This window comes from Rana temporaria, chromosome 7 (genome assembly GCF_905171775.1).
Source record: "Rana temporaria chromosome 7, aRanTem1.1, whole genome shotgun sequence".
NCBI classification, from domain to species: Eukaryota; Metazoa; Chordata; class Amphibia; order Anura; family Ranidae; genus Rana; species Rana temporaria.
This window is the reverse complement of record NC_053495.1, coordinates 81,633,946-81,645,455: the sequence shown is the minus strand read 5'-3', so window position 1 is coordinate 81,645,455 and position 11,510 is coordinate 81,633,946. Positions and strand designations below refer to the sequence as shown.

The following is an 11,510-nucleotide window of genomic DNA, read 5'->3' as shown; positions in this document are numbered from 1 at the left end:
TCTGCATGTATTGATATAATTATTAATTTTGGTTGTTATATTTGTCGATTGGCCTATCACATATATTTATTAGTGTTTGTTCAACACCCTTTTATCATATCTTATATATACACTATTTTTCACCAGTTGGTTGGTACTTGCTTTACTACCAATTGGATCACGCTTCACAATATTATCACTCATTTCCCCGTCCACATCATCTCATAGATCGAAGGTGGGCGATATTCTATTAGGAGTGAAACACTTCTTTGGCTCATCAGATTCATTTTCATGTTATGAACATTTGGATTAATACTCAAGCAGGATTTTAGATCATGTTTATTTTAATATTATGTTATCTTATTGATTATTAGCAAGTGCCATTACCCCCCTCTTTTATCAGACATGGATCTTTGATGTCTATTGATGCCAGAAATTCTCCGCCCGCAGGGACCGGATTGACTTCATGCGAAAAGAGCGGACAGTTAGCAACTGGTTTAGACCCTTGAGATCTAGAATGGGTCTGACATCTCCATTCGGTTTTGGCACCGTGAAGAGATTTGAATAAAACCCCATGCCCTGCTCTTCTGAGGTAATCTCTAAGATTACTCCCTGAGACATCAATCGGTCCAGAGCCTGGAACAAAGACCTTCCTTTCACTGGGTCGTTGGGAATGTTTGACCTTAAAAAACGAAAAGGTGAAAACTCTAGTTTGTACCCTAGAGATACATTGGAGATGAACAATCTGTCTCGGATCTCTTCCTGCCAAGACTCTGAAAACTGCAGAAACCTTCCCCCCATTCGAGTGAGCTGGGGCACACCTTCATAAGGAGAACTTGGGACAGCTGCTTTACATAATTCTGTCCCCATGGCTTCTTCTGGCCTTGTGCTTGGCCTTGAGAAGCTTACCTCTCACAACTGACGGCGGAGGCCATCCAGGCAGTCGCGGCTGCTATCGCGGAAAAAGAACGTTTAAATGAAGAACGTCTACTCCTCATTTTTAACCGGTAAAAGGGCACTCTTTCCACCCGAAATTACACAGAACGGCCAGTTGCTCCTAGTCCTTCAGGGGAAGATAGAACTGTGGAAGCGGGACTAGGATCCTCAGACCCCGACTGCGGCGCCCTTGCACTCCTACCCTTTGTATGCTTCTCACCTCTTTTTCGGGAAGACATAGTCCTAAGCACGAAAGGGCTGCATCCCCAGGAAAAACTGTCCGCTTGTTTCAGAGGCAGCGATCCCCTAGCCCTTTCGGCAGCCATGACAGAGTGGAGTAAGGAGGCTACGCTGTTCCACAGTAGCGCTGGCAGACACTGAGAACACAGCAGGGCAAGCATGGTAATGCTAAATACCAGGTATGTTACAATTACACCTTCTAGTGGTAAAAAACAGGCAAGGCAACGTTTACTCAAAGGAAGTCCAAAAGTGAACCGTATGTGTTCCTTAGGACCTTCTTTGACTTACCATTCCTGCTGCAGGATACTGCTGGAAAAACACAGCTAGATCCAATCTTCATCCATCACGGCAGGCCATGTCATGACGGACCTTCAAGGACCGGGTCCCCCTTGTATACTGGGGTCCACACCCTTGGACCCATACAGCACCCTGCCAGGACAACCTTTGGTTTAAGTATGCGACCAAGGTGTCGGATCCCAGGGTCCAGCCCTCAACAGAGGAGCATTACAGGCAAGTGACCTTGCTGTTTTCTTCCACGAGGCTCGGGTACCATCCATTTTGGCCATTGCTTTTTGTCATCCAGGATGGATCCGTCTGCATAACGCCTTGATCCTGCTTAAGGATTTCCGCAACAGGGCTTCTTCTTTAGCACAGCACTTCCTTAACCGTGACCAACACCTTCAGACACTGGCGGAAAAACTGAGGTACTTCCTGTATGGGAGGGGTTATATAGAGGGGGACTTCCTGTCTTGGGTTGCCAGTGTCCATTCACCTATAGGTGGCGTATAACCCACATAGTAATTACTATGGCTGCTCTGTTTCCCGTGATGTAGGATAAAGAAAATAATATTTCAATGTAAAGATCATCTTTCCTTTAATTACCTTTGCAATTAGAATTTATGATAGCCACATAGGGAACGTGAAAAGTTTTTGTGTACTGATTTAATTATGCAGTGAATACAGACCAAGGGAGGGAGTATTGTTGTCTTTTTTGTAATGTGGGGGAACAAAGAACTATAATAATACTGCAAATGAACAAAGAGGAGAACCTGAACCATGCTGTCAACACAGTTTTTTTGACCTATATAAAATAAAAAATTACATTATATAAACCCGACTATATCAATTGCACTAAGAAATTGGTAGTGGTGGGGTAGTTGAAAGTTAATTAGATAATATTGTTAAATTTTTACTCAAGTCTATGTCAGAAATACCAGCAAGCATAAGGTTCTTACATGAAAAGGTGGCAAGTTACGCCTAGGGTGCTGATATTATTCGACTGGTTAGCAATCCAAATTTACAGCAATGCCAACACAGTGTTTTCTTCCAGTCGGGAGTGGATCTACCCTCTGTTAGTCCACGCATGAAGGTTTAGCATTCCAATTCCTGCACTAGGTAGCTTGCAGTAGGTTAAAGTTCACTTTTAAGTATACGGTGGTGACTTTACAGAACGAATCCAAATGTTACAAACGGACTACGAGGTCAAAATAGTAGCAGTACTCAAACCCCCACACCTCCATTCCGGTTCTTATTAAAGAACTAGATCTTTTTCATAAAATCTCTGGGCTTAAAATTAATCTGAACAAATGCTCCGCTTTACCTATCAATATCCCTCCTGAGGCTCTTAACCTTCTCCAGAAGAACTTCTCTTCACATGGATATCATCCTCAATTAAATACCTAGGAGTTAATGTCACCCCCCTACATAGCAGTTTATTTAAGGCTAACTATACCCCCCTGTTTGCCCGCATTACTTCCCTATTGAACACTTGGCCCACCTTTCATATCTCGTTTCTGGGTAGAGTATGTGCGATCAAGATGAATATCCTTCCCAAATTGTTAAACTACTTTTGCACGCTACCGATTAATATTCCCAAATCTAAACTTGAGGCCTTGCAGAGGCTCATCAACAAATTCATATGGGCTGATAGAAGACCGAGATATAGTTACGCTTTACAATACAGAAATCAGCCCAAGGGTGGTTTAGGCCTTCCCAATCTGTGGAAATATTTCCTGGCTGCCAGACTCTCCCAGATTTCCCAATGGTTTTCTCCTGACAATAATATCCCATGGAAAAACTTTGAGACCTCATCTATACGCCCACTACACCTGCAGGGTATACTTTGGTCCAAATATGTTCTCTATCGCGACCTCATTAGGCGCAACATCATAGTGGCCCACGCATTTAAGCTTTGGCAAAACACCAGAGACATTTTCTCACTAGCATCAGATGTCTCCCCACTTAACTCTTTTTTAGGCGACCCCAGACTCCCCCTAGCATACAAGGACAGGCACTCATTTTCCATCTTGGTTGAACAGGGACTCACCTCCTTGGGTTCGCTGCAATCCAGATGGAACTTTAAACCCTTTGACTCCCTTCAAAGAGACTTTAACTTTCCCCCATCGGAGATCGAGAGATACCAATTGATCAAATCATTTTTCCAAACACATTTTTCACTCTCCACAAACCCCTCTATCGCTATATTCGAGAGAATATGCAAATCCTTATCCAGAGACAGGGGTATGATCTCTAGACTTTACAATTACCTTAATGACTTCTCTGCCCCAGAAAAAACACAACCCATGTTACACTGGGAATCTGACCTGAATATTGACCTCTCCCCTGATACTTGGCACACCATGACAGATAATCTTCGCAAAAGTAATAGAGCAGTATCCTTCAGAGAAACCCCAACAAAACTGTTCACAAGATGGTATCTTACCCCGTCCAAAATCCATACATTTTACCCTTCAGTGTCTCCAGAATGCTTTAGAGGCTGCCAATCAGAGGGTACCTTACTACACATTTTTTGGAGCTGCCCACGTCTCTCACAGGTCTGGAGGGAGGTTACTCATAGAATTGAAGAATCCTCTAAACAAAAAATCTCCCTCACCCCTCAGATATGCCTTCTGTACAGTGATGTCCCTGACATCCCACTCCCCTGCACCAGACTCCTTCATTCACTGTGCAGTTCAGTACAATAGATGATAGCACTAAATTGGAGACCTGGGGAAATGATATGGTCACAGGTTCTAGATAAAATGGAACTATTGAAACTCTCAGAGAGAATATACCATACAATCAATGATAGCCTACATATATTTGAGACCAAATGGTCATATTGGTAGCAGTCTTGTAGACACTCTAGACTTTTTTACAACACTGTAATTTGTTACGACGTATCATCATGTTCTTTTTTACTTTCGTCTCCATAGATATCAATCAATGTAATGTATCCCTTTATTACTTTACATGTTAATTTGACCTTTGTATGCCATTGAAAAGACTTTATGCTCTTTGCTAATGTCTGTATACCCATTTACATACTTCAATAAAAACTTTTGTAAACAAAAAAAAATAGTAGCAGTAGATTTAAATAACTTTTATAAACAATAGATAAGGGTTCTAAAAACACCAAACTTTCCTTTTGGCATGTGAAACATAAATATAAATCACAAAGTTAATAAACATCCCTAACATTTTTTGCCCACATGCCTGTTGGAGGTTTAGAATGCAAACCTTCATAATGCTATGGAAAAGAAAAGTCAGATATAGTGGCCTATTCGGCCCTAAAATACAAACAAAATTAGATTTTTTTGCATTAAACAAAGTACAAAACCCACAGCTTTGAAAAGATATGTATTTTTTATCACCACATTTTACAAATCCTTACTCTGATACAGCTTAGGCCTTTGCATAAGGCTCAATGAGATGATTGTCTGGACCTCCTTAGGCACCAGAAAAAGCAGCAGAATGAATGCAAAGGGTCAGGTTATGCCTAAATAGTGACAGTCAGTCCTTCATATACATAGGTTTTTGGACTTACAGCATTTAAATAAAATATCTTGCAGTTAGCCTTCTTATATCAAAAACATGTCCTTTATGTAATCATAGTTTTAAAGGTGAAATCTAAAATATTATGCATTGCTTATAAAGACTAAATAAAACAAGTCTGCAAATCTTCTTAGAATATCCCATCACAGCACAGAGGCTAAGGCTATTTAAGAACTATACTTTATGCAGAAGCAGAGTGCATTCCTCGCTTTCCAGGAAGATGAGCGATGTGGTTGGCTCATCTTGATTCTGGCTATTTTTCAGGTAGTGGTTAACAATTTTACAGTCTCGGTTGTATTGGTATGGTATGTTTTCATAAGGCTTCAGGTCCAAGTCCAGGATGGAAACTGAATACAGGAAACTTGTTCTTGAGGCTTTTATCACAGGTCTTGACTCAAAGCTAAAACAAGAATTACATTGTGAGAAGTACATCGGATAGTAATTTGTTGACATATAATCTGTAACACATTATTATTAGGCAGCTTTTCTAACCTTTTTTACTTTCTTTTTTTTTTAACTGTTCATAGCTCAAAATTACTATTATAACATTTTATCTAAACACAAGAAAAAAAATATATATTACAGCTTACTAGTCCTTAGATGTGGCTGCATTTTTATTATTTTTCATTACTTCCCTCCATTTTCACCAGCTGATCCGGCCAGTAACACACCTCCTGTCTTGGGGTGAGTACACTCTCTCCACCACTGTATTGAACACCTTTTTAAGCACTTACAGCAACAGCCTACTTTTTTAATAAAGATTTTAACTAATGTATATGAAGAAAAGTTGAACATTGTAAGCAACCATGTGAGCGGGAAATATTTTGTCTCAGATCTCTAAACACCAGCTTCCTGTTAAAGGAAGCTGAAAAATAACAGACTTAGTGGAAAATCAACAGGTTATACAAATATATCAGGACTCTTCCACATTGAGCCAGCCTGCTCCGATCAACAGATCGCCTGCTTAACTGAGCAGAATGGCAATGGAATGTTTTATTAAAGGAGTTCTCTGAGCTAAAACTTTTAACCCCCGCTGTGCCCGGGCTGTAAAACTATACAAAATAAACCTTCACTTACCTGCCTACGATCCCCCGTTGTTCCGATATCGCCGTCCCGTTCTCCGGTCCCGGTCTCTTCCACTTCCTGGGGGTCGGCGACTCACAGTGCGCTCAGCCTATCAGCGGCCGCAGCAATGTCCCGTCGCGGCCGCTGATAGGCTGAGCGCACTGTGAGTCACCGACCCCCAGGAAGTGGAAGAGACCGGGACCGGAGAACGGGACGGCGATATCGGAACAACGGGGGATCGTAGGCAGGTAAGTGAAGGTTTATTTTGTATAGTTTTACATCCCGGGCACAGCGGGGGTTAAAAGTTTTAGCTCAGAGAACTCCTTTAAGTGCACTACTTCTATCTGTACTTCTATCTGTACGAACATAAAAGTATCCAAGTTTATATATACATTTTTTTGACATAACAATCACAATTGTTGCACAGTATGTATAAGAATTAATATTGTGAGTTTTAAGGTGTGTAGTTTTCTGCAAATATTTTATGTTTTCTGCACAGATGTTTAGGTTGATAGAGCATTATTTGCACATATTTTATAGCACATTGGTGGTATATTCATACGATTTGTTATATATACACACACACACATACACATATGTATATATACATACACACATATACAAATCTGTAATAGCGCTGCACCTCTTTTTGAATATTTTATGTACATTATAATCCCAAATAAGGGGTACATGTTTGATGTTCAGCTGCTCTAGTAAGAGTAATATTACTTCCCCAAGAAGTGCAGGAAAGGAGTAGTTTTAGTAAGCAGACACATTTCCCTTTCAATAGAGCTGCATGGAGCTTCCAATCAGGTTCCTTTGAAAAACTGACGGGAGAACCTGATTAAAAAGCCTGTGTGAAACATACTTACTAAAGGACTCTTTTTTTATTTTGCCCATCGTTCCACTTTAGGAAACAAGTATAAACAGCTCTCACAGCAACCCTGTTCTCCTAGGACAGGGATATGCAATTAGCGGACCTCCAGCTGTTGCAGAACTACAAGTCCCATGAGGTATCATAGCAAGACTCTGACAGCTACAAGCATGACACCCAGAGGCAGAGACATTATGGGACTTGTAGTTTTGCAACAGCTGGAGGTCCGCTAATTGCATATCCCTGTCCTAGGAGAATATACACATCTTGTCAAAAGTATTGTGACACCTGCCTTTACACGCACATTAACTTTGATGGCATTCCAGTCAATATTGAGTTGGCCCACCCTTTGCAGCTATAACAGCATCAACTCTTCTTGGAAGTCTCCCCACAATGTTTAGGTGTGTGTCTATGGGAATATTCGACCGTTCTTCCATAAGTGCATTTGTGAGGTCAGGCATTGATGTTTAACGAAAAAACCTGGCTCAGTCTCTGCTCTAATTTATCCCAAAGGTGTTCTATCTGGTTGAGGTCAGGACTCTGTGGAGGCCAGTTAAGTTCCTCCATCGCAAACTCGCTCATCCATGTCTTTATGGACCTTGCTTTCTGCACTGGTGCACAGTCATGTTGGAACAGGAAGGGGCCATCCCCAAACTGTTCCCACAAAGTTGGGAGCATGAAATTGTCCGAAATGTTTTGGTATGCTGATGCCTTAAGAGTTTCCTTCACTGGAACTAAGGGGCCAACCCCAACCCCTGAAAAACAACCCCACACCATAATCCCCCTCCAACAAATGATTTGGACCAGTGCACAAAGCAAGGTCCATAAAGAAATTGATGAGCAAGTTTGGGGTGGAGGAACATGACTTGCCTCAACAAGATATAAAGACCTTTGGGATGAATTGGAGTGAAGACTGCGAGCTAGTCCTTCTCGTCCAACATCAGTGCCTGATCTCACAAATGCGCTTCTAGAAGACTGGTCAAACATTACCATAGACACAGTCCTAAACCTTGTGGACAGCCTTTCCAGAAGAGTTGAAGCTGTTATAGCTGCAATGGGTGGGCCAACCCATATTTTGAACCCTACAGACTGTAATGCCATTAAAGTTTATGTGCGTGTTAAGGCAGGTGTCCCAATACTTTTGACAACATAGTGTATTTAATTTATATTCATGTTATTTCTCATCAAAGCAAGTTTTCTTTAGTCTAACAACTTTACAGGTAATCTGTAGTCTTCATTTTATGTGTGTCAAAGTAGTGTAATGTAAATATTTTAATATTTAAGTCTTGTTTTTAGGCACAGTTTAAATACACGTTAGAAATTTAGAGTTTAAATATTATTTTACCCACTTAAGGACAGAGCCTCTTTTTGAGATCTGTTGTTTACAAGTTAAAATCATTTTTTTTTGCTAGAAAATTACTTAAAACCCCCAAGCATATATATATTTTTCCAGTCATCCTAGAAAATAAAATGTCAGTCGTTGCAATACATTATGCCTAACCGCATTTGCGCAGCAATCTTACAAACGCAATTCTTTTGGAAAAAATACACTTTTTTTAATTTAAAGGTTAGCACAATTTTTTTTTTATATTGTGAAAGATAATGTTACGCCAAGTAAATTGATACCTAACATGTCATGTTTAAAATTGTGAGTGAAAAAGTGTTTAGGGTGATGGCGCTGTTAAAGTTAAATCTTAAAGAAATATATATATATCAAATGTTGGGCTCCTCAGTGTGGTAGACTCATATAAAGCACTGGAGGCTCTTTATACGAGTCTACTGCACTGAGGAGCCCAACATTTGATATATATATTTCTTTAACATTTTTATTATTATTTCACCACCTTCACCAATTAATATACTACCAAGCGGCTTTATTTAAATTAGCTACCGTTAGCTACCACACTTAGGCAGCACCATCACCCTAAACACTTTTTCACTCATTCTTCACCCCTCTTTTGGGGGGCTATCTAGGGGGCAGCAGCCCATACACCAAACCCCTGGCGCAGAATTTATTCTCTATATTGCACCCCACACACTTTGAGTGTGTTCATTCAGCAGACATGGATATTTTTGGGTATATGAGCAACAGAAACATAGATGTAGGTGGCATCTTCAATCAGGAACAAGTTACTATTAGGCAGGATATGGATGGATTGTTCAGACAGCTGAAACACTCTGGAGAAACAACTGAGAGTTTGGTGGGATATAGCTACGCTAGAAACTTATGTGAGGGAAAAAATGACCCCGAGAAGACTAAGGTGGGACATCCACCCTAATGACCACCTCAGTGAACCTGCTCTCACAGATAAATGGTATCAGTTCTTTAATAAATGTGAAGGTGAACTCCTACAAACTATCATAAAAAGGAGACAGTTTAAACTGAGAGGCATAGAAGCCCATATCATAGAATTGCAAAACTCATTACTACCCTTTGCAAGTAAAACTGAGTATAAAGATAGAGTTGCACCTACAAGAAAACATTAAAAAATATGATATAGAAGTACAAACAAAGAAACAGAAAAAATTCAAATGTGATGTAACAGATTACAAAAACAATAAGGTTTATAAATGGCAAATTGAAGATGAAAACTTTCTGATAACAGATGAACTTTCTACGGAAGACAGTTCTGCTGCCAATAGCGATGAACCAAAAAATGAGGAAGAATTCACCCAACCACGGTTGAGGTTTGAAATGTCCCCTAAAAGAAAACGTATAGTTCCAAACAGACAAACGAACTATATCAACCGTAGAGGAGAAAGAAGTCCATATAACCAATCTCAAGAATATACATCAAGATATCCCAGAAACTCCAACTTCCAGAGAACTAACACCCCAAGACGGCAAGGAAGCCCTCCTTTTAGGGAGACTGAAGGTAGGACTACCTCAGGACCATATATTAGGCCAACATAGAAGGAAAATAGGGGTTTTCCAAGGGCGGGTTTTCCAAGACAGACCACCAGGACGTTGGCAAGCCAGACCCTCATATAGGAATCCGAACTGGAAAGGCCACACCTGGAAACAAAGAGGACAGGCCGGGGGATACAACACACCCCGAGATGTACAACGGGGGCAAGAACTGGTGGAATACCATCAGCGCCCACACACTCAGGACATGAACACCACACAATCAAGGACCCAAGAATGGGAGAGGAACAGTGGAATGCAAGACTGGCACACAGAAAGAACAGAAGGACCAGAGGGAGGAGAGGGGGGAAGAAGAAAACGGCAGAGAGAATATTAGGGCAAGGTATTTACAACCAAAGTGATGCCACTTTCACGGAGGAGAAACTGAGGGTTTTGGACTTAGGACTTAAATACGCACCGAAAAAATCTCTGAATCATTTCGAGACATGTATAGATCTTCAAAAATTTCTAAGGAAAATCAATTTGAAAAAACATTTTGCCTCAAACATGGAGGAACAAACACCTGAAGAATCCATCTACAAACAAACAAGATTAAAAAACAATTCGGTCTACAAGCCCTAAACTAAGAGTAACCAATGTGTGACGGCTTTCAAAAAAATGGTTGAACAAGATATTAAAACCATAACACATAAGGAGAACAAAAGGAAACACAATATATGGAAAATCATCAAACAAATATCTAAGAAAAAAGAAGTGGTAATCAGACCAGCAGATAAGGGGGGGGGGGCTAGTGATTTTAAATATTAAAGAATATGAGAAGGAAATGGAAAACCTGCTTAAAGTGGAGAACACATACAAAAAACTGAAGGGCAATCCAAAAGTACTGTATGACAAATTATTAAGGAATTATGTGAAGAAGGGACGACACATGAATATTTTGAATAAAAGGGAGGCAATGTATTTGGTGGCTGAAGGCACCAAAACGCCAGTAATATACCAAGTACCCAAAATACACAAAAGACAGACTAACCCGCCTGGAAGGCCTATTATCAGCGGGATCAATTCTGTCTTCTCCCGACTTGGGGAATACCTTGACCAATTTCTGAAACCACTGGTACCCCAGGGTTGGTCCAACCTCAAGGATAGCACACAGCTCATCAACAAATTAAAAGAGATTAGGCACAGGGAACTATCTATTGGCCACCATTGATGTGGAGTCCCTGTACACAAGCATTAAACAACTTGACGGATTAAAGGGGGTAGAGAAAGCTCTACATGAACGAACTGAAATGAGGCAAGAACAAATCTCTTACATACTGAAAGGACTCCAATTGGCTATGCAAAGTAATCAATTCTGGTATAATAGGGAATATTTTGTACAGACAAGAGGTGTAGCTATGGGGCCCCGCTATGCCCCCAGCATAGCGAATTTATTTATGGACATGTGGGAAGAACATTACGTCTATAGCCGAATCATAACACATGAAATTATATAAAAGGTATATAGATGACATCATCATTCTGTGGGAAGAAACATCTGAAACACTAGAAGCCTTCATGGAAGACCGAAATAACAACATACATGGCATCAAATTTACGGGAAAATGGCATGAGAACACTATAGAATACCTGGATCTTGAAATGTTCAAGCATGAAGATGACCTTTGTACCCAAAAGTTTTTTTAAAAAAACAGACCGTAATGGGCATCAAGC

General features: G+C 40.4%; 1 protein-coding gene across 5 annotated transcripts in view; it reads right to left on the bottom strand.

Moving 5' to 3' along the window:
• Window positions 1-4,522: 4,522 nt before the first annotated feature.
• The window catches only part of IPPK (inositol-pentakisphosphate 2-kinase), a 1,052,241-nt gene continuing 1,045,253 nt past the window's right edge, over window positions 4,523-11,510 (bottom strand). For all 5 annotated transcript variants that reach the window (XM_040360982.1, XM_040360979.1, XM_040360983.1 and 2 more), the window contains one exon: window positions 4,523-5,389. In XM_040360982.1, coding sequence (XP_040216916.1) covers window positions 5,164-5,389 — 226 coding nt within the window. In that variant the 3' untranslated portion in view covers window positions 4,523-5,163. The remainder of the gene's footprint in view (window positions 5,390-11,510) is intronic.